The 25279-nt window shown below is 35.5% G+C and overlaps 1 protein-coding gene across 1 annotated transcript; it reads right to left on the bottom strand.

Moving 5' to 3' along the window:
* Positions 1 to 35: 35 nt before the first annotated feature.
* LOC132034195 (subtilisin-like protease SBT3.17) lies at positions 36 to 24675 on the bottom strand. The gene is made up of 3 exons (XM_059424476.1): positions 24285 to 24675; positions 3802 to 3899; positions 36 to 308 (listed from the first exon to the last, which is right to left on the bottom strand). The coding sequence occupies exons 1-3, from the start codon at positions 24455 to 24457 to the stop codon at positions 241 to 243; spliced, it is 339 nt and encodes a 112-aa protein (XP_059280459.1). The 5' UTR covers positions 24458 to 24675; the 3' UTR covers positions 36 to 240.
* Positions 24676 to 25279: the final 604 nt, after the last annotated feature.

The raw sequence follows: 25279 nt of genomic DNA, 5'->3' as shown, positions 1-25279 counted from the left end.
TTACCCAACTCTGGAAGGACATGAGAGTAAAGTTATCACATGTTAAAACACATTTTACTTCCATTTATTTGAGCACGCATCGCATCACCAAGTTTGCATTCGTGGAACAAACTTCCCTATACCTATGCATAATACAATGCTACATAATTTAGTTCCCAACAGACTGTTAAAGTATGGATCATGAGCCTGTACACATATCAAGGTAAATTGGTTTGGTGATGGAGTCACAAGAGTTGGCTTTCACATACGCTCTGTTCCATGTAAATGGAGTTTTTCGCTTGGTACGATTTGCAAGACCCCAGGTTGCTCTGCCAAAAAAAAAAAAAAAAATGTGACAACTTAGTTAGCTATAAAGCTATAATACATGCTGCTGAAATGTGTGCAACAAAATCTTAAAAGCACATGAAACATACAAATACTAAAATGCACTTTGTTTGCTCATGCTATGGTCAGATTTATGCGAGATAACAAGCTTTACATTAGGACACAATAACACATTGATGGAATATTAACCATCATAGTCCATAGCGCCATACTGGACGACAATTTCTACCAACGCAAAGACATTCAGGAACACACAAATGAGCAATTGAATAAAATCTATATATTCTTGGATCGGAATCGAAAAGAAGAGGGCTCCAGTCTTTTAACTTAACTAGTTTCTCTACACGTGCGCTACACGTGTATATCAGTAATGTAAATATGATATATTTCAGAACAATCAAACATCACGTCAAAATGTTTCTTTATAATGCAAATAAATAAGTGAAAAACATTTGTAAATTAAGGTACTTGCGGAAAAATCAAAGTCTAATCCTGAATAAGCACAAACTCATATAATGATCATGTATCATCCATTTTATAAAAAAAAAAAAAAAAAAAAAAGTAGCAACGAAAAAATATTGGCATATATATATATATATATGTAAGAGACAAATAAATTTATTCCTCATGGTACAATTAAATACAAAGGAAATTATTAAATAATGTGCAACAATTCTAAATTCGAGGGCAACAAATTTTGAAAGTCCTATGGTTACAAGAGTATAATTTTAGAGAGGCTTAACGCTTAGCCAACCCTTAAACTTGGCAGAATATACCATTTAGACACTCGAACTAAGTCATGTTTCAATTGAACAACTCAATCTCTTATATAGTGTTTCAATTAAACACTTACGATTCAAAATTTTAGAAATTTTTGTGCCTGTGTTTTCATTCGTCTATTATGTAATTAAGTTAATCACATAAAATATATCATCCCCTTAATTATACGCCTCAATCTCAAGTAGAAAATGTCTGGGGTTTTACGGCTTATTGAGGCAAATGCGATAATTAAAGGAGATGACATATTTTATGTGGTTAACATAATTACCTAATAGACGAATGAAAACGCACGTGATTTTTTTCCAAAATTTGAACCGAAATGTCTAATTAAAACATTTTATTAGGAGTTGAGGTGTTCAATTGGAACATGCTAATGAATCAAATGCAGTAGAATATACTAAAACTATTTTTAGTGAAAATCTGATTAAGACACACCCATCGACTAATCATGTGTCATTTTAAGATTGTTTAGGTTGAAACTTTTTGACATCCATTCCCGCAAAAGTCAGTATGCTCAGAGAGTGAAACTATGACTTCAATTGGAAGAAATCATAAACCAAAGATGAAATTTTATTGCCCTGCCTTAGCGACAAGTGCTCCTCCATTTTTTAAATTATCCTAACAGTCTGAATCAATATGCAGTGGAGCAAGAGACCACAAGGAAGTTTAAATTTAACTTTAACAACCCTGTATTGCCTTTCTTGAAAATTAATGAAAGAGAGATTAAACTATTGTTTCTTTAACATATCTAGCTATAATTTCATGCTTTACACCAACTATATTAATTCGCCATATTTTCACTTTTACCCGTGCTTCTTCTTTTTTTTAGTCCACTAAATTATACTGCGTACAATATTTGTTTGATCTTATGAAAAATAGAAGATACCAGACCTGCAAGTAATTAACAATGGAATATAGAAAGTTTTATGCGCTAACTCAGATCTTTTCCCTTAAAATTTTCACTTTATCCAGAACTTTAGGGCTTTTAAAAGAAACTCGAAAGTTTGTGCTTACGCATATAATTCATCGCATAAGAGATTTACTCTAACATTCATGAAAATAATTTTTAATTATAAAGGATAAAAACTCATAAATGCATAAAAGATAGTGGAGTTAAGAAAGTAGAACCCTATTTTATTACCACTTTCTCCTTAATTCTATCCTTTGCATTTTCGTGGATCCCTTATTTTCCTTTCGAATGTTGAACTGCGATGTTTAAGGCGAGGCAACTATTTTGTGTTCGTCACTAAATCGTAAGCCATTTTCTTCTAATCTGATGATTGTAAGGCGTAGGAATTCAACAAAAATAATTCTTCCATGCCTGGATTATTGCGATTGATATGCGGCTTGTCATTTAATTACAAGAGACATACTCTCTCTAAAGAAGAGTAATTATGACCTCCATTTGAGAAAAATCCCGTACTGTTACTTTGCTTTGTGTGCGTGTGATAATTCCTCTGGATTTATCCACACAAAATTCAATTAACAAAGATTTGTGGATGGAATTATTGCCATGCCTATTTATGAATCTAAGAGAATATATCTTGGCATGGGAATTGTTTTAAGGGTCATTTTTTTTTTGCTAAACGCTGGCAACTCTTCATCAAGAGGAACTTTAGAAATAGCGGGTAATGAAGCATTTTCTTTTTGTAAGCGTTAGACTTTTTTTTTTCTAATAAGTAGGGTATTCGAAGGGTATTTAGGTAATTTAATTTTTAAGTTAGGGAATTCATGCTTTTAATATAATATAGATATAGATATAGATAGATATAGATAATGGTATTCAGTAAGCATGACGGATGAGATTCTATATGTACATAATGAAGACATAAGATAGATGGTGAGTATGAGAACATAATAATCATCAATATGGTCTCTGTAACTGTATTACTATGACAGGCAGATGAATGTCCTCCAAACCACCAGTGACTATAATTCGAACAAGTCCATAATCATAGTCGGGCAAAAAGAAAATCTGGATATACATGCTGGTCTCGAAAACCAGTTATGAGGTTTCTCAAAACCAAGTAAAAGAATGGAAGACCCGTAAAATCCTTATCAACTCTCATTATGTAATCTTAAGAAATGCACGACCCATGTTTGAGATTCACCATTGCACTGCACTAAAACAGTAAAACCTAGAAGCCCATCAGATGGAACCCCCCCAACCCCCTTCCCAAACCCCAAACCGGAAGCAAGACCGCTAATCCTCACCTAGGCAGACACGACTTCAACGAAGGCTAATGGGTAAGAGTCAAAATTTTGCTATCAGCACTGGAGTCGAATCTCATTTTGAAAATGGCAGCGTGTGCACTGAAATAATAGCTTAAATAATTACTCAAATCTTTATTTGACAATGGATGTTGAATAAAATCAACTACATGTAATAATGATCATGAAGGAACTGGCTAACCTCAAGTTATCCAAATACGCAGGCATAAAGCCTTCGCGAGGACATATAAGGGCCGGTATAACTTTGATTTTTTTTTTTTGTTTAAGATCTAAAAAGATACAGAGAAGAGGGGGTCTAGGGCCTATACGTGAAACTCGCAAGTTCCTGAACTCATATCACATCACATTCCTCACAAAACAAATCCTTCAATTAGCGATGCTTTCAATTTCGATATATGGAAGGAAAAACAAACAAACATGCATCTTGTCATGGGAAAAAAGGATTAGTCAAACAGTAAAACTTACTTGAAAGCTCAGAAACCTGCTCAGGAGTCAGCTTGGCAGAGAACCCACTAGCTGCATGCTTGTAACTATAAATCAAAGCCTCCTTTGCAGCATCCTCACTTTTTCACACAAAGATCAGTAAATACTTCAATCTTACGTATATTGAATAATATATATGCATCAGTACAGTAAAAAAAGGGGATCCGGGAAAGAAGGAAAAGGGAGTGACAGCTCCCATATCTGGAAAGTCAAAAACTAATCAGCTAATCAGAGTTCCTTAACTAAGCAAGCATGATTAGGATTTGCTTATATCCTATTCTCACTTAAAGTTTTGGCAAAGTTGAGCATTGATTTTAGTCTCTACAGGAAAAAATACCATTATCTAGATACAGGAATGCTGATGGTGCTAATATATTAGTTATCAACACTGTCTCATACTGTACACGCTCTCATACTGTACACGCTGATTTTTTTTTTTTTGGCAACCTCTACAGGAAAAAATACCTTTACCTAGATACAGGAATTTTATAGGACTAGTATATTAGTTTTCAACAGGTATCATACTGTACATGCTAACTTTGAAATGTACTGTACAGCCTAACTTATCAAATTCAAGAGTTTACATTAGAGGATCATTAATATACTGCGGCGGATCCAAAATTCAAGATCTTTGAGTTCAATTTTTAAGGATTTTAGTATTGTACCCATTGTATTTGTAAAATTATGGGTTTAGACCTACTATTTGTTACTACTTTAGTGAAGTTTCAAATTTAAATTTACTCTCCTGCATGATGCATTCGCCCCTGATACTATAACAGACACAACTATATGTGATTCGTCACTAGAATTCCAAAGCCGCCAGTTAAAGCAAATATACATGCAAAATAGCTTAGAATTTCCTTTATCAATGTGGATGAACAAATCCAACGCTGGTTCAAAAGTCAATAGACTAAGTTTTGATAATCCTTATTCAAAAATCTCAAATAAACATCACCAAATTGGATGAGAATTCAATATTCCAATTGACTCATGCAAATGTGCCCATTGATCTGCTACATGTTTCTATGCAAGTCGTGCAGCTATAGGATTAAAAGGGCAGCCCGGTGCACAAAGCATCCTGCATTAACAGGGTCCGGGGAAGGGCCGCACCCCAAAGGGTGCGACGTACGTAGACAGTCTAACCTAATGCAAGCATTAGAGGCTTCTTCCCCAGCTCAAACCCATGACCTATAGGTCACATGGAGCCAACTTTACCGTTGCTCCAAAGATCCCCTTCATATCATGTATAAGCTTTTAAAGAAATATATCATTTAAGGATCAAAATTCTTCTCTTTCAAGTATTTATATTAAGCAATCAGCCTTAATCCCCCTAAACATCACAAGGACTAAAATTCTTCTTTCTTTTCAACTCTTTCAAAACTAAGGTAAGCATCAGAAAAAGAAAAAAACAGACTACAAGTTTGTAATGGAAAGACAAGAATCGGTTAACTTAGCATTTTCTTTATCACGCATTTACGAACAAATACAAGTTTGGCTCAAAAGTTCACTAGACTAAGTTCCAATAAATTCCTGTTCGAAACAAACATTACAAAACCGGAGACACATGTATGTATGGATTTGGTTGGTGCCCAACTTGAATTTATATGTATGGATTTCTATCCAACTTCTAGAACTAGTGGGTGGTAAAAGATGTGTAACTTGGAATTTTTGTTGCAGTTTCTGTTGGAAAATAATTTATTTCAAAACATTGCTATTGGCCAAAGTAGAGGTCATTTACACGTCCCCCATATTAGTATATGTGTCATCCCACTTTTTTATAATATTAGCCCAAGTGTATTACTCTTTCCTAGTGTCATTGTCACATGTCCTCCATTTATTCTTCCCTTGGAAGACTTCACCACCTGAAGACTCTTATAAATGGGAGATTTGTGTCTTCATCGGGCATTTTCAATCATTACCTTATAATAGTCCAATTCCACTAGATGGTTTTATGTTATTTTAATTTTGTTGTTACCGCTCCTCTAATAGGAATGGGAGATTTGTGTAACGACCCGTTTCGTTGTTATAGTCTCGGTACTTTTGACCCTTCCTTGAGCTTGTTTAGCTCACATTTGACCCGAGGGGACAGTTGACATGCTTCCCGAGGTCTTTGGATATGATTTGGGTGACTTTGTGGGAAGTTTGGGCTTAAAGCGAAAAAGAGCTGACTCAAAGTTGACTTTTGAATAAACGGACCTTTTTCCGGAATCCGTCGATTCCGAGAGGTCCGGATGGTCATTTAGAACTTGTGTGTATATTCAGTTCGGTTCCCAATGCACTCAGGTGCATTTTGGGACTTGGGTTGGGAAGTTGGTTTTGAGGTATTGGGGTTGACTCGGTCAACGAGATCTCCGTTGGGAATTCCGAGGCCACAAATGCGTTTGTAGCGTGTTTGTACATATGTCTGCATATATGGTATGTGAGCAGATGGCCTCGGGTGATAGTCGGGATTTCGGGTTGAAATTGTGAAACTTGAAAATTCTGGTGTCTGGTGCCCGCTATGGCGGCACCGGGACCGCGGCAGCGGTACCGCTCCAGCAGTGGCCCTGCCGCTGTAGCGGCCATGTGAAATTTGGGTAGGACCGCCGAAGCGGTCACGGGACCGCAGAAGCGGTAATGTGAGCTCGGAAGCGGGTGACGGGCAGTTAGATTCATTAAATGAGTGTTAAAAGCCCTAAGTCCTTCATTCAATACCACTCCGAAAATAGAGCTATTGGGAGCATTTCAAGGCAATTCTTAGGGGAAAATCATTGTGGTAAGTCCTTCCATCTTCATTGCTATTCCATGTTACATTATTCACCTTAGGAATCCATTAATCATGTTAGTTTCATTAAGAGCTTGAGGATTAAAAGAGGGTTAAATGGGTTCTTTATTCTAGGCTATTAAATCTTGATTTATTGATTGGGTTAGCTTCATTAAGCATGGATTTGATGAGTAGAATCTATTATTGCATGATTCCTTCCTAATTAGTGGCTAATTTATGGAATTGGAAGTTAGGGTTCATACCCAAATTTGGGGGTTTTGCCTAGAATCCGAATTTAAGTGATTTGTTAGTTCTTCTAGCTTATAATTGATGGGAATTGATCACCTAGAATATTAATTTCATGTTGAGACCTATAGATTCCTAATTTCATCTTTTTAGTTCATAAACCCCATTCCATATGTTGGGATTTGGGTCTTGAATAGAAGTAAGGATTGAATGTTGTTTCTTCTTGATTCTAATTTCATGATTCGGATATGATTAGATTTCCATTATCTCGAGGCTCAAAGGAAGGGAAAGACTAAGTTTTGACTATTGGAGACTTTGTTGTTCGACTCTCCAGGTAGGTTACGGTTTACCTTATGGTGAGACTTCGATTAGCGAAGTGTATGTTTATATGATATTGTCGGAGAATGCATGTAAACCTTAGGGTATGAAGTTGGGTTGGATATTGTCTTAGGTTAGGCCTTGTGGTGTGATTTGGGGGCTAGCCACCCCGTTGCGTTGTTGACTTATCTAGTTCTATTTACTTATTAGCTCGTTAGCCACGTTGAGACTTCAGACATTGGTGATTAGTGATATATCATGGCTATGATATTGCGCTACTTTACTTGATTGATATTGTGATGAGAATTGTGATTCCATTGTGCCTTATTGTGTAGCCTTATTATTGACATTATTGTGTGCCATATGTGGTACTGTTTGGGATTGAATTGGTTATTGATATTACATTGCATCATATTCATACTCATTTTTATGATACATTAATATTGCATGGTTATGGTACTGATGATGATAAGTGAGAGAGTGTATCCTCCAAGGTCTTTGCCGGAGAGCATAAAAGAGAGATGAGAGTCTGTGATCCGAGGTCATTTACTGGAACGAAATGAGTGTACGTTGCCCGAGGTCTCTTATCGGGAATGACTGAGTGCTCGATGCCTGAGGTTTTTTGTCGGGATCGAGAGAGTGCTCGTGCTCCGAGGTCAGTTCCGGAGCGAGTGGTATATGGATTTCGCGGGTCCCCCATGGGTTGTGCTACCAAGATGTGATGTTCTATTGTCGGAGTACATGTGTACGGTGCATATGCATCGTATTCATCGTACATACTTTATTGCATTGCGTTGTACCTTTGGTTTCATGTGATAAGTTGTGATACGATTGTGATATACTGGTTCGAAATGGTTATACGGAGACTTGGCACAGTTGGACTTAGATGCTATAACATAGGTGGTGACTTGTTGTGATATGATTGTGATGTCTTTTGGTTTGGAATGATTATATTGAGACTTGGCACAGTTGGGTTTAGATGCTATAACATAGGTGATGACTTGTACTGAGGATATGGATTCGTGTTGACTTGTACCTTGTTAGTTTACGTATTTATCCTACTTTGTTTTCTTTATATATGTTAGCTAGTCTTAGTCGACCTATGATACCTACCAGTTGTTTGTACTGACCTGCACTTGCTGCATTCTTTTATGAATGCAGACTATTAGATTGGATCTACTTCTACCCTTCGTGGCTGATATCGAGAATTGCTGATTCAAGTCTCTTCAGCGTGACCGTGAAGATGTTCGCTCTTTTCATTCTAAGACATGATTTTGAGACTATTATGTATTATTATTCAGACTTGTAGTATTTAGTTTAGATGCCCTTGTATGACCAGACCAGATATTGGGGTGGATTTCTTTTACTTCCGCACTTATTTATATTATATTGTGAGACTTACGTTATTTCACTTTCTTCCACTATTTTCTATTATTGTGAATGTTGAGTTAAGAGTTCGCCTACCACGGTGGAAAAGGTAGGTGCCCACACGACTTAGTGAAATTGGGTCGTGACAATTTGTGTCTTTATCAGATATTTTCAATCATTACCTTATAATAGTCCAATTCCACTAGCCGGTTTTATGTTATTTTAATTTTGTTGTTCCCGCTCCTCTTATAGGGAAGGCTTTTTTAATCCTGGGACAACATTTCAGATTCTTTGAAATAGTTCCTTAGGGCAGTGGTCAGCACGACTCAAGCATTACTTGTACTAGCGTATCAATAAATAATACATTTGTTGTTATAATTTCCCTTGTTTCTCCACCAATCTAAGAAACTATGGAAAAAAATACTGCTCCTGAAACCATTCTGGATACTACCAATGTTGGTGTTGCCCCTGCTGCTCTGTTCCGGTTGTCCTACCATATGCAAGCCATTTTCGAACGTGTCAAACATTGAAATTATCAAAAGGTGGCAAGAACGTGTTTTCTCACTGCTCGATGTTCATAGTGTTGCACACGCATTGTGAGATGTTGATGACTAGATACAGGAATCGTGGCAATACGCCAACAAAAGGTATGTCATCATACTCTATTAACAGACTATTTCTAATGAACTGTTTGACGTGTATTGTAATTGCAAGAAAGCAAAAGCTATTTGAGAAGCTTTAACCAAGAAGTTCATACCGCTGAAGATGATACAAAACCTAAGTTTGTAGTCAGGAAGTATAATCAAGGAAGTATAATCAATGAAACTGAGTAATGAAAAGGAGATGAAAGTCCAAATCAATGAATATAAAAAATTGGTTGAAGACTTGAAGACCGAAGGGATCATTCTACCAGGAAAAAATGTTGTTTGGGTTCGGATCGAGAAGTTTCCCGACTCGTGGAATGATTACAAAAATAGCTTGAAGCATAAGCATAAAAACTTCACCAGTGAGAAGATAGTGACTCATACTAAAGATACCAACAGAAAAAAGTCATTCAAAGCTAAGAAAATAGCTCTCAAGGCAAATCTTGTGCAAAGCCAAAGCTCCAAAAGTTACAAGCCCTATTATCCTAATCCTAATTCTAAGAAAAAGAAGGAAGCTTGTTTTGTTTGTGGAAAATCAGGTCATCATGTAGCACAACGTAGGAAAAGCGTAGGAAAAGAGTGAGAAATGACAAAGAAAAAGGTTATCCTCCCAAGGCTAGCTTAGCCTTAAGGAGTTATTTCACCTGTCATTTCTCAAGTAAACATTATATTACATGTAAACGAATGAGTGGTAGACTCTGGGGCTACTCGACACATTTAAGCAAATCGAGAAGAATTTACCTCCTATATACCCATAAGAGATGACAATGAAGTGGTATGACTCAAGGACTACTAAAGTCTTGGGTAAGGGTAAAGTGCTCCGGAAGCTGACTTTGGGAAAAGCTTTAGCCCTCGCGGATGTGCTACATGTTCCTACATTGCAGGCAAATCTGATTTCTGTAGCCTTGCTAATGAAAGTTGGAGTTAAAGTGTCAATCGAATCTCATAAGATCATAATGACCAAAAATAATTTGTTTGTAGGAAAGGGCTATTGTAACCATAGACTTTGTACTCAATATTTCTGATGATATCAATGAAAAAACATCTACTTCTGCTTATATGATTGAGTCTATTTCTCTATGATCAGCTATATTAAGACATGTTAATGTCTCGTATATAAATAACATGCAGTTTCTTGGTTTAATATCTTGTTTAGATTCAAATAATATTGACAAGTGTTAAGTATGTGTTGAAGCTAAAATTACTAAAAAATCATGTTTAGCAGCAAGTAGAGAGAACTGAATTATTATCTCTTGTTCAAATTGATTTATGACATAGTATTGATTAATGACATGCGGTGTAGCTAACAATATAGAAGTTTGTAGACAGACCCTAGAATCTAAAGGTCTGAGGTTGAGCAAAGACTAAAATAGATTACCTCGAATACACGTTCAGTGATGCTCCACATGAGAGAAAGTGGAAGTGAAGATCGATATACAAGTCATACCCAAGAGGAGGAGTTTCAAGTATCTTGGATCTATAATCCAAGAAAACGAAAAAAATGACTATGGTATTGCACATCGTATTAGAATAGATGGATGAAATGAAGGCTCGCATCCGGGGTACTATACGATAAGAATGTGTCACCAAGGCTTAAAGGTAAGTTCTACAGAGTGGAGATTAGGCCTACTATATTATATAGGGCAGACTGTCGGCCAATCAAGAAAGCTCATATTCAGAAGATGAAGGTGGCGGAGTGAGGATGCTCAGATGGATGTGTGGGTACACTAGGAGGGATATGATTAGGAATGAAGTTATATAAGACAAGGTGGGAGTAGCCTCCGTGGCAGACAAGGTGAGAGAAGCGAGGCTGATATTGTTCAGGTATGTGAAGAGGAGAGGCACGGATGCATTAGTGAGGAGGTAAGAGAGGTTGGCTATGACAGATTTTAGGAGAGGTAGAGGTAGGCCGAAGAAGAACTGGGGGAGGTGATTAGACAGAACATAGGCCTATCTTCAGCTTGCTGAGGACATGACTCAAGATAGGAAGGAATGGAGGTTGAGGATTAGGGTAGAAGCGTAGTAGGTAGTCAGTGTTGTCATACTCCTATATGGGAGAGGCGGGGCTAGTCACATCTACTCATCTCATCCTTATTTAGTATTCATGTTGGATTGTGTTCTTTATTTCTTACTACTATTGTTGCTTCATTTCCTTTGTTTTTCTTGTTTTTTGTTGCCGTTATTTTCCTTAAACACTGCTTTGATTACTTCTTTTGAGTTGAGGGTCTATCGGAGACAACCTCTCTACCCACAAAGGTAGCGGTAAGGTGTGCATACATCTTACCCTCCCCAGACCCCACTTGTAGGATTACACTGGGCATGTTGTTGTTATTGTTATTCATACTAATTTAGGCGATTTGAAACAAACTATGACTAGAGGTGACTAGATGTGGTAAAAGATATTATGTGACTTTCATTGATGATTTTTCCAAATTTAGGAGGACTTTACCATTACCTAAGACTTTTTAGTAGTCCTTGAGTCTCCAGGGTAGACCAATTCATTGTCATCTCATATTGGTATAAAAGAGGTAAATGCTTCTTGATTTTCACAAATGGGCCAAGTACCCCATAGCCTACCACCCATTCGTTTATATGTGCAACAATGTTTACTTGAGAAATGGCAACTGCAATAATATCATCTCCTTCATCTAAGTTAGCCTTGGGAGGATAACCTTTTTTCTTGTCATTCTTTCCTGCACTGTGCGACAGGATGACCTGATTTTCCACAAACAAAACTAGTGCCTTTCTTTTTCTAAGAATTAGGATTATAGGGGTTTTTACTTTGGGACTTGTTATTATATCTTTTACTACTGCTGCTTTGGCTTCGCACAAAATTTGTCTTGAGAGTTATTTCCTCAAAGCTTCCTCAGCTTTGAGTGACTTCTTTTTATTGGTATCTTCAATAAGGATATGAATCACTATCTCCACAATAGTGAAGTTTGTCTGCTTATACTTCAAACTATTTTTGTAATCACTCCACGAGTGAGGCAACTTCTCAATCAGCACCCCACCAGCAAATTTTTCGGGTGGAATGATCCCCTTGGCCTTCTAGTCTTCAAGCAATTTTTGATATTCATTGATTTGGACTTTCATCTCCTTTTCGCTACTCATTTGCAATTGATAATACTTCCCGACTACAAACTTTTGTTTTATAGCATCTTCAGCGATGAACTTCTTGGTTAAAGCTTCCCAAATAACTTTTGCTTCCTTGCAACTACAATACACATCAAATAGTTCATTAGAAATAGTCTATAATATAGTATGGTGACATACCTTGTTGGCCTATTATCACGATTCCTGTATATTATTATCAACATCTGCACCGTGTTGTGATATATCTTATCATCAACATCTGCACCAGATTGTGAATGTAACAATACGTGTGTAACACCATGAACATCAAACCATGAGACAACACGTTCTTTCCACCTTTTAAAGTTTTCATTAGCAAAAATTTCAATATTTGACACGTCTGGAAATGACATGGCATATGGTAGGACCATACGAACACGAGCAACAAGGGCAATATCAAAATTGGCAGTACCAGGAATGGTTTCAGGAGCAGTATTGTTTGCCATAGTTTCTTAGAATGTTGGGTAAACGACGAAAATTATAACAATAAATATATTATTTATTGATAAGCAAGTACAAGTGACGCTTAAGCCGTGCTGGATACTGTCCTAAGAAACTATTTCAGCAATGATTAAACTGGCATTCTATATAAGAGCAGGAACAAAAAAATTAAAATAACACAAAACCAACAATTCGAATTGGACTATTATAAGGTAATAATAACTCAATGATTTATAATGTTTTATGAAGACAAATCTCCAATTTATAAAGAGTCTTGAGGCGGTGAAGTTTTCCAAAGGAAGAATAAACAGAGGACATGTGTCTGGCACTAGGAAAGAGTAATACACTTATTACAAAAAGTGGGATGAAACATATAGTAACAGGGGCACATGTAAATAGCCTCTACTTTGACCAATAGCAATCTTTTGAAATAAATTATCTTTCCAACAGATTTACTTAGAAATAAGGATGATGCTTTCGATGTTGTTATTTCTTAAAAACTAAGGTTGAAAATAAACTTAGTAGAAAAATCAAGAGAATAGATCTGATAGAGGAGGTGAATATTTATCTTTAAATACTTTTTTGTGAAAAAGGAATTATTCATGAAATAACTCCGCCTTATTCACCTGAGTCTAATGGAGTTGTTGAAAGACAAAATAAAACATTGAAGGAGATAATGAAATACATGTTAATTAGTTCTAATGCACCTAATGATTTGTGAGGTGAAACTATATCATCAGTATGTCACTTGCTAAATAGAGTTCCTCATAAAAGAACGGGCAGAACTCCTTAAAAATTGTGGAAAGATTATAAACCTAACCTAAAATATTTGAAAGCGTGAGGGTGCCTTGCTAAAGTTCTTTTACTTGAACCTAAAAAGAGAAAAATAGGTTATGAAACTTCTAATGGCATGCTTATTGGATATGCTGAACATAATGCTGCATATCGAATTCTTTTTTAAAAAGGTGACGTGCTTGATTGCAATACTATAATTGAGACAGAATGTTGAATTCTTTGAACATACTTTTTCACTGTCTGATTAAATTTCTCATGCACCTGTCGAAAGAAATAATGAGATTACCTCTAATGAGTAATTAAGAAGAAGTAAAAGGCCTAGGAAAGAATATTTCCTTATGGGGACGATTTTCGGACTTTTCTTGTCGATGATGAACCATCAAATTATTTTGAAGCTATATCTTTCTTCTGATGTTGAATATTGGAAAGAGGAAATAAGAGTAGAATTTGATTCTCTCTTGAAAAATAAAATATGGGTTTTGACTGATTTACCTCCTAGTGCAAAACCTATTGGTTGTAAACGGATTTTCAAAAAGAAACTTAATCCTGATGGCTCTATAGATAAATTTAAAGCTCATTTAGTAGCGAAAGAATTTCTCAAAAACAAAATATTGATTATTTTGATACATTTGCAACAGTGAATAAAATTTCTTCTATTCGAGTTTTAATTATTTTAACCTCTATTCATAAGCTTTTTACCCATCAAATGGATGTTAAACAGCCTTTTCAAATGGAAAAGAGCCTAAAATGCCCATGAACTATCAGATTTGCTACAAAAATTCTCTCTGTTTACCTTTTGGCTCTCGAATGCCCCCCAAGTCAATGTGTAGGACATATTTATCCTTATTTTTAATGGCCCCATTCGACAACACAATTAAGGATTTCATTATTACGTGCCACGTTATCATTGGTCACTCTTATAATTAACCTAAACTAATTAAATCCCAACCCATTTCCTAGATCCACCTAATAAATTCGGACCCTCTCGACTTAAATCCTCATTGAACCAAAGGAAAAACCCCTCGAACCTATTTCATTTATAATTCGTGAACGGTGCCGACTTTGGAGGGGTGATTTTTCGGTCAAAATCTCGGGATTCTCTACCTCAATATGCGGGTTGGTGAAGAACTGAATTCTAGATTTAATACTCTCCATTCAAGTAAGAATCTGCTGCTATTTTAGTTTCAATTAGTATTTAGATTTTTCTTATTGTTGTCTAATATTTGTTCGATTCAATGTGTACTGACGCTTTTGTTGTTGTTCCATGTTTTATATGCTTATTTTCCTACTATATTGTTGTCTTTAGTTAGGATTTTTTAATTATTGTCTCAAGTTAGGATTTTTTAATTATTGTCTCAAGTTAGGATTTTTGTTGGTTACAGCCTTTATTCCATGCTTTTTCTCTGTGAATTGGTGTCTCGGTTAGGTCTAATTATGATTGTTAGATTTATGATTTTTCCATTTCAAATAAGGTCCCTTGTTAGTTTGTTTTGGGTGCTTTATTCCATGCTTTTGTCTATGTATACTTATTTTTTGAAGCATGTGATCCCTATCTTTGCATCCTTGCCTTCACCTAGATTGTCATTAGATATTGGTAGATTCCCTTTAATTTTTGTGTTTATTGCTTTCTGATGGGTCCCTTTCCCTTATGTCTGCCATGTGACTTTCTTGAAGAATGGTTGAGAAGGTGGATTTGATCTTTAACAATGGGGGCAAGTGGTTCTTGACGCCTCAAGATGTTTACATGTAACAACCTTGGACCTAACTCAAACCCCAAAAGCTAGCTATTAAGGTGGGAGAGCCCAAGGCTATTTAAACCCACATAAGCACATTATGCCCACCGATGTGGGACATAACAAACCACCACGCTCCGCATCCTTCCTCTTCGATGGTTGTGCGCTAGACATTACTAGCCCCGGGCGAACACTGCCATACCAGCGTCACCATCCAAGACACGACAGACACGAAGGGCGGTGAGTGGCTCTGATACCATTTGTAACAACCTTGGACCTAACTCACACCCCAAAAGCTAGCTATTAAGGTGAGCCCAAGGCTATTTAAACCCACATAAGCACATTATGCCCACCTATGCGGGACATAACATTACATTCTAAAAAAACTTAATCATATGTGGAAAGGGTATGATCCAAATTTGCTGTCCTATATAGACATTTGTTCAAAATACACTGAAAATTTATGTTTTACGGAGGTAAAATAGCAACTTGTCACAAGGCCTTCAGATAGGTATTATTTGGTAGAGGGTGATTCAGGCATTAAAAATCTTCTCTCCAACCCTACAACACTTGTTAGTTATCTGCGAAGATGTCTTGTATGTTGTTGATTTACATTTCTTGTGTTTTGTGGGTTGTAAAGCTTTGGTGCTTATGTTTTTGTGGGTTGCCATATATGTCAAAATGCAAACTCATCCGCTCTTCAAAGCTTGAAAACACACATACATATTTAGAAATCTTCTTTTTCCTTGTTCCAAAGCCTCTTTAGGTATATTTATCACCACATCAGTATCAGGGTTGCTATTCCTCAATTCTTGAGCATAAGCCTCCAACCTATTGAAATCAATCAATGTAGCTACGCTCCAATTTCTCTAAGACAAGCCTCTTCAACCCTCTTCATCTTTGAATAGCTAACATTAAGTGAAAGCTGATCATCCAAATCATGCTGCATGTCTTTTACCTTGTACTGAGGATTATTCTAGACTTTGTTCTTGAAGTAGTGTGCTAAAGCTTGTTGAGTAGCTATACTATTCTTAGATGCTGGCTCACATGTATGTTTTGTTTCCAAGGTCTTAATTTGAAATTCCTGGTCTTTGTTATCTTGAGACATCAAACACACAAAAGGACAGCCAACATCACACTTATCTAATTCTGGTAGAGTCACTCTTATCAACTCTGAGGCCAACCTTCTTAGCAACTGAGTAAAATCTCACAATTCTTTTGCTTCTTCAAGATCCTTAAAGCTCATACCCTTTTTCCAACTCTAAGAACCTGTCCAGTTTGTCATTTGACTTCTCTGTTCTTTTACTTCCTAAAAAGTTCCAACTCTTCACTATCGTAATCACTAGGATAAAGTTCATTATCATCCTCCTCCTCTTCCTCTGAAGACTCACAATCATTTCTAACATCTACTAACAGAAAGCAAGGTTCATTATGGTGACTGATGTTAGAAGCTGGAACAGTACCCTCACCCTCAACTACAGCAAACAGTTAAAGCACACCAAACTGACTAGACAATGAAGATTGTAGTGTTCTGATGCATAAATCACCCTCAACCAAATAATACCTACCGAGAGGCCCTGTGAGTAGCAGTGATTTCACCTCCCTTAAACCTAACCTTTCAGTGTATTGGTGGTACAAATTTCTACTGGACAGCAAATCTTGGTCATACCCTTACCACCCATGATTCAGTTTTTTAATGTAAGCAACTTGAGGTGTCAAGACCCACTTGCCCTATCGTTAAAGACCAAATCCACCTTCCCAACCATTCTTCAAGAAAGCCACGTGGCAGACATAAAAGAAAGAGAAAGGGAATAACCACAACATTGAAGGGAATCTACCAATATTTCATGACAGCCTGTGTGAAGACAAGGATAACAGGGTAGGGACCACATGCTTGAAAATAGCAATATACATAGACAAAAACATGGAATAAAACACCCAAAACAAACAAAAAAAGACTCCATCCGAATAGAAAAATCATACACCTAATTAGGGCTGTTCACAGTTTTGGTTAAAACCAAAACCAAACCGAAAATTTAACCAAACCGAATAAAAAAACCGACATTTGGTTTGGTTTGGTTTTAAATTTGAAAAACCGATAGTATTTGGTTTGGTTATGGTTATAGTAAAAAATAATGAATAAATAACCGAACCAAACCGATAATTATATACATAAAATTTATAATTATTTATATGTATAATATTAACTTTTCATAAATAATTAAAGATATTTTATACCTTTTAATTATTAATTTAATTTTGGTCTACTTATTTTTAAGGCCCATGTCTTAAAAGAATATGTCCAAGTCCAACAATCCAAGCCCAACTCTAATAAGTCGTATGCATAAGGGTAAAAAGTAAAAATCCTACTATCTCTTTTCATTTTACATTGAAATAAAAAGTTCGCCCTTGTGGGCCGTGAGGAAAAAAAGAAAAATTTGAAGAATGAGAGAATATTTGAATTGTCACGGCTAGTCATAAATTGAAAAACCAAATCAAAACAAACCGACAATAACCAAACTCGGTGGTTATTATTTTACTTGGCTTGGTTATGGTTTTAGACATTTAAAAACTGACTAAATTGGTTTGGTTATGGTTTTAACCAATAACCGACCCAAACCGAACCATGAACACCCCTACACCTAATAGTCATAAATACACCTAACTGAGACTAATACACAAAGAGAAAAAAAACATGAAATAAAGAGAAAAAAATATGGAATAAAGGTTGTAACCAACAAAAATCCTAACCTGAGGCAACAATATAGTTCGATGGAACATATGCAACAACAAAAAAGACTAAAACAAGCATATAAAACATGGAACAACACAAAAACGTCAATATGCTTCGAATCGAACAAACATTAGACAACAATAAGCAAAACCTAAACCCTAACTGAAACTAAATAGCAGCATTCTTACTTGAATGAGGAAAATATTACTCATAGAATCTAGTTCTTCACCGTCCAGCGTAATGAGGGAGAGAATCTCAAGATTTTGGCCTGAAAATCAACCCCCCCCCAAGTCGGCACTGTCCACGAAATAGAACTGAAATGGGTTCGAGGGTTTTTTCATTTGGTTTAATGGGGATTTAAGTTTGGTGGGTTCGGGTTTATTAGGTGGATCTAGGTAATGGGTTGGAATTTAATTAGTTTAGGTTAGTTGTAAGACAGAACAATGATAATGCGCCACGTAATAAATAAAATTCTTAATCGTGTTTATGAATGGGGCCATTAAAAATAAGGGCGAAATTGGTCCAAAACGTTGACGTCGGGGGCATTTGGGAGCCAGAAGGTAAACGGGAGGGCATTTTTGTACCAAATCTGATAGTTCAAGGACATTTTAGGCCCTTTTCTTTTTTTTAAATGGTGATTTAAAAGAAGGGATTTATATGATTCAACCTAAGGAATATATTGTTCTTGGACAAGAAAATAAAGTTTGTAAATTAATGAACTCATTTTATGGCCTTAAACAAGCTCCTAACAATGGCATGAGAAAATTGATCATTGAGAGGCAATATATCTTTTGTCGAGGTAGATAAATGTGTCTATACTAAAGTTGTAAACAATGATTATGTGATAATAAGCTTATATGTTGATGACATACTTATATTTGGTACAAATTTGAATATTGTGGAAAGTGCCAAACAATATTTGTCAGCTATTTTTAATATGAAAGATCCTGATTAAGTAAATCTAATATTGGGAGTTAGAGTTATAAGGAGCGAAGATATTATAATGTTGTCACAAGAATATTATGTGGAGAGACTTCTTAAAAGGTTTAAATGTTTTGAAGTGACACCTATCGCCACTCCTTATGATGCTAACTTTCAATGTAACACCCTAAATTTATTATTGGGATTTAAATAATCTTGCTCTTGTAGTAAATACTTTTTATTATCTTTCTTGAGTTTAAAAATTTTAGTTTTTGAAAAAATAAAAATTTAGACTTGTCATATTTTATTGGATCTTGAAGCCCATTAGTTGGACCCATTTGATAAAAAGGGGTAATACTTTTCTACCTCAAAGAGAAAAGACTATTTCTTTCACCCCCACTCTCTACTTGTTATTCTCCTAAGTTCTAACCCTCCATTAGAAATCCCAATCCACCTAAGTTACTCTCCAACTATCATCAAGATCTTTCTAGTTGTCATGCTTTGAATATATTTTGGAATGATGCCACCAAGAATCAAGATGGGTTAAGCCTTGTTTAGAAAATTCAAAATTTTGGGTTTGTGAAGAAGTTCAATCAATTGTGGTAAGCTTGTTATTCCACATATTTTGGGTGACATATTCAAGTTTTTGTTAGAGATTTTGAAACCTTGAAGTAAGGAAATTAAATCCCGTTTTTGAACTGGCAGCAGTTAGCATTTTATTCATAACTTTTTACGTAGAAGTCGGAATTAGGTGATTCAAAATGTTTTGAAAAGATAAGAAAATTACCCACAACTTTCGTGTTTTGCAAAAATTCTAATTCCTCTGTTTATTATGTCAAAATGGGCTACAAGGGAGCACAAAGCTGCTGTCCAGAAATTTTTCTACTTAAAAATTTGCAATAATGGTAAACCATTTAGCCCCGTTTTTGTTCGTCATGATTTAGCTTCTATATCGTTAAACTCTAGACCTTAAGTAAGGTATTCCATTGTGTATTTAAGGTACAAGAGGCTCTTGTAAAAGCTAAGGAAGTCGATATAATTGCTTGATCGTTGCTTTGGGGATTTGTAACTTCTTGGTGTTTTTCTTTGAGCTTTAGAGGCACTAAAGCTCCAAGGTTTGCACATATTCTTGAATTTCACATTTTATTTAGTTGAAGTATTTTGAATATCTTAAGCTTGGGTAAAACTTGTCTTTACTTTAATTTGCTATCCTATTCGGTTGTTGCTAGTTAAATTCTTATTTCGCTATGTTTAATTGAGTATGAATACTTTGAGTCACTCGGCAACTTTGAATATCATTTGGTATCATGTGGAATGCTTTTGTAAGACAAACTAACTCGCCCACATATACGGATTGCTTGAGCATTATTGCATTCTGGTTCGGACTTTGTCTTTCTTGTGATAGTGACTTTGTCACTTATATTGGCATGCCTCTTGAGCTTATTCGGATCTAGTCCCATCTTGACTTTGGATTCACATTTCATCCTAATTATGGATCTTGGTCCATCTTAAGTATGAATGAGGAAGCCACTTTCAACATGGTTCTTTATTGGGTGACCCTACTTAATTTAGGACTCCGGTCCTTCTTGTTATTCGATTATGCTTTGATGTGATTGCATGATGTATGTGTTGGGCGAAATTAACCAAATGGTGAACTTTTTTGGATTTGCTTTGGAAAGCTTCTTGATATTTGAGATTTTAAATATTGATATCTTGAACTATTTTAATATTTGATATTTTATTTTCTTGGAAGGCACTTAGTTCTTGATGGTGATTTTGACAAGCTTATTCCTAAAATTTATTTTTGTACTTCTTACATATATATTTTTATATTAAGTGTTCGTTAAGTTTATGTGTCACTAAGCTTTATGCTTAGCGATAGTTTGTTACTATCGTAGGTGATGTTCCGAAAGAGATTTGAGGATGGCCATTTGAAGTAGACTCTTTGGATGCTTAGATGAAGATCACATTTGCATGAGCATGTTCATTTTGTATACTTTTGGGGACTTGTACATGATCCATGTGATACACTTAGATATGCACTTTTGAATGAAATTTGAGTCATGATGCTAATATTTTTTAACTTGATTTTGATGAATGACTTGACTATTTTGGGAGTGACCATGCCCAAGTCTTGTAATATTTTAAATTTAGTACTTGTGTTGAACTTGGGAACTTAACTAGTTTGTATTTGAGATTGGGAGTTGAATTTCATGCTTGGTATGAGTCTTGGATGTTGAAGCATGAAAAATATTTCTCTACGACGTGTTTGATAAATTCTAAAGTGTTGATTTAACTCAAAATAGGTGTTGTCCATTTTTTATGATTGGATATTTCTATTTTTTTTAGGAGTTTTCTTTTAGATTCTACTATGTTGAGATGTCGTATTTGGAAACTTGTTCATGTGAGCCTATTTCCGCTACCATAGGATAAAGTCATTGTTTTAAATTTGTTTCTTCTACATTTTGTGGTACGCTCGATTACATATGTATTTATTATTTTGTTCTACTCGTGAACATGTTGTCAAATAAATTTTATCCTTAAATTAGTTATTAGTCTATTTTGCAAAAATACTTTCGGGACGAATATTTAAATTAGTTAATATGGATAAATTTCGATTAGTAGCATCCTCCCCAGGGGGTTGCTACATTCAATTGGAAAAAAAATAATGGTGACCCAGTTGCTCAGTCTAAATATGCTCAGATTATTAGGAGTCTGATGCATTTAATGAATTTTGCAAGGCCTGATATAGCCTATGTTGTGTGTAGACTGAGTCGATATACTCATTTTCCCAATGAAGAGCATTGATCTGCATTAATTAGACTGATGAAATATTTGAGAGGAACCATGAATATGGTATCCTATATAGTGGATTTCCTTCTACTTTAGAAGGGTATTGTGATGCAAAGTAGATTTGTGATTCAGATCCACTAGTGGCTATATGTCCATCCTTGGTATAACAACAACATACCTAGTGAAATCTCACAAAGTGGGGTCTAGAAAGGGTATGGTATATATGTCCACCCTTGATGGTGGTGCAATATCGTGAAAATCAGCTAAGCAGACGATCATTGCTAGATCGAATATGGAGTCAGAGCTTGCAACTTTGGAGTTAGCTGGTTTTGAGGCTGAGGGCCTAAGGAACTTCTTAGCTAATATTCCTTTAACAAAGAATTTTTTGCCTCTTGAGTCTATGCATTGTATTATCAAGCGACAATTGCTATTGCAAAGAATAAATCTTACAATTGTAATAGTAGACATAATTGTAAGAGTAGACATATGAAATTGAGACATGATGTCGTTAAACAGCTGCTGGAAGACTAAATAATTTTCATTGATAATGAATTTGGCCGATTCTTCAAACCACAAAAGAGATGGGGTTAAGGCTTATATGATTGCCAATAAAGATGGTAATCGAACCTATGTGATTAGAGATCCCATGAAGTATATTCATATGGGTAATACAAGTCGACATCGACACTGTAGACTTAAAGAGATTGCTTGAACTGCTATGAATTATGAGGAGCAATAATTAACTCTTAACGAATTCATATTCCTTAAGGATGGTGTATTTAAAGCAGTATACACTATAGAATTGAGTGGAGCCTTTTTCTCTTTAATTCCAAAAATCTTCTTAAATATGTGGGGGATAGTTGTGCACGCGTATGGCCTATTGTGCGCACAAATATATATATATATATATATATATATATATATAGGGGTCGTTCGGTGTGTTATAGAACAACAAAATATGAGGGTCAAAATGTGATTGGTAAAATCTCCGACTTACAATAAGAATTATTGGTTCATAGAAATATTATATTTCACCAGTAATTCAGTAAGTTAAATTTATCGGTCTAAGTTTGATTCATAGTCCAAAAGACACCATTACCCGTTGCATTTTGATCATACAAGTCTTACCTTTTTCTACCCTTTAATTCCAAAAATCTTCTTAAATATGTGGGGGATAGTTGGAAACATAATTTATTTCAAAAGATTGTTATTGGCCAAAGTAGAGGCCATTTACACATGCCCCTATTACTATTTGTGTCATCCCTCTTTTTATAATATTAGACCAAGTGTGTTACTCTTTCCTAATGTCATTGACAAATGTCCTCCATTTATTATTCCTTAAGAAGACTACACCGCCTCAAGACTATGAGGGGTCGTTCGGTGTGTTGGACAAGCCTAAATTGTCCTAGGATAAAAAATTAGTACTGCCTTATCCCTTGTTTGGTTACTAATCCTGGGATAAGTTATACCAGAATTTTGAAGTAGTTATCCCTGCGTATAGTGAAATCATAGTACCAGGATTAGTTATTCCTGAATAAAATAATGAAAATGAAAATACCCCTGAGGTTCCTCAAGCCCTTTTTCTACTAAATAAGGTGGAAGGTATTTTTGTAAACTAAATAACTTCTTAGAACTTATGCAATGCATGTTATTGTTAATACAACAAACCAAACAGTCAACAAGAAATGATACCAGGATAACTAAGCCTAGCATAACTAATCCCAACATAACTTGTCTTCAAACCAAACGACCCCTTATAAATTGGATTTGTGTCTTCATAAGACATCATCAATGACCTTATAATAGTCCAATTCCACTTGCTGTTTTTCTGTTATTTTAATTTTGTTGTTGTTGTTCCTGCTCCTCTCATAGAGAAGGCTTATGTAATCTTGGGAAAACATTCATTTAGCTGAAATAGCTTCTTAGGACATTGCCCAGCACGCCAAGCAATGTACTAGCTTACCAATAAATAATAGTAGTACATTTGTTGTTAAAATTTCCTTTGTTTCTCAATCAGTTTCTGCCACAGTGGAATTTCAAGTAAGGTTCAAAATTCTTTCCTTTTCAACTCTCAGTTCTCCCCACCTTAAAAGATGCCAAGAATTGAAGCATCGGAACAACAAAAGTGCAATCTTTCAATACAAGTAACAATAATGAGGAATGGGTCTGTGTCCAAAAAAGTTGAACCAAATGAAATTACACGAAGGAAATCTCAATTGATAAAACAGAAGTCCAAACATGAAATTAGTAAGAATCACAATCAATACAACCTAACCCAACAACAACACACCCAATGAAATCCCACAAGTTAGATTTGGAGAGGGTAGAATTTACGTAGACCTTACCCCTACCTTGGGAGGTAGGTAAAGAGGTTGTTTCCGGTAGACTCTTGGCACAAGACAAGCAAATTCAAAGCAGTACAAAAGAACTAACGAAAGCGAATAACCTAAGGCAAAACACTATAAAAGCAGCATAGAGCAGTCTCAAAAAAAAAAAAAAAAAAAGAGCAGTAACTACCACAAAATAATACAACCTAACCCTCAAACCCAGATATTCAATTGATGAAAAATGACACAAGAAGGAGAAAAGAAATGAACCTGCCAAGAACAGAAGCTAAGGTCTTGATATGGTACTCCTCAGGTTCTTGATCTTCAGGTTTCTCAGTATGAACAATATACACTTTTGCTTCTTCAGAATCTCCCATTGATTTGGTTGCTGCAACTAAGCACAAAACCAAGAATATTGAACAAATAACTTGGGCTTTCTGCATCACTTTAACTAGGTATTTATAGAGAGTTTTTGATTTTTTCTTGGATATTCAGATCAGATAATAAAGAGGTTCTGATTTTTGGGATGCCTTTTATAATTCAAGTAACAACAAGTTTCAGAATCTTAGCAAACGGAGCCACTAGAAACTTTGACAGAAAAGAAAAACAAAAAAGGGAAAGAAAATGTATACTGTATTAAATAGTTATGCTGACTATTCCTTCTTGGAATTTCCAGACTATGAATGTGTCTCTCTTCCTACAGCTGGAGGACTTTGCCACGCGTGGCAATGGTCGTTTGCATGGCTAGCTTACATATCCGGTTTTGGCATTTTGGCAAATGAGACAAGTTCTAGGGGTGGAATAGGAATTAGGAAATGGTGGACAAAAGTATTTGTCACTGTTTGTTGTTTAATCGATACACTAATTTAAATTTGCACCTTTTTATTATTTAACCATTCGACAATCATATTTATTGACTCAACTAATTCACGATTCCTCTAACTTTGGAATATAAAATGATAAAAATTCATTCACCCAACCAAATAAGTACGGCGAGTTATGTTTAATTCTTTCGGTGCGTCTCCGTGTCATCTCAATTAAGGTTATGCCTTCGTGTTATCTCAATTAAGGTATCTTATTTACCTTTTCATAAAGATCTTACTTTTAAAATTAATTCATTTTATTTTACCTTGGTGTGTGCATCAATTAACGTATCTAATTTGATTTCCATAAATTACTTAAGAATTAATTCATCTTATTTTACCTTGATGAGTGCATGAAATGTGTTCTTTATGTGAATTTTATCACTTAAACTTGGTCAGTCA

This window comes from Lycium ferocissimum, chromosome 10, assembly GCF_029784015.1.
Source record: "Lycium ferocissimum isolate CSIRO_LF1 chromosome 10, AGI_CSIRO_Lferr_CH_V1, whole genome shotgun sequence".
NCBI classification, from domain to species: domain Eukaryota; kingdom Viridiplantae; phylum Streptophyta; class Magnoliopsida; order Solanales; family Solanaceae; genus Lycium; species Lycium ferocissimum.
The sequence above is the reverse complement of the archived record's forward strand: the minus strand, read 5'-3'. Positions and strand labels throughout refer to the sequence as shown.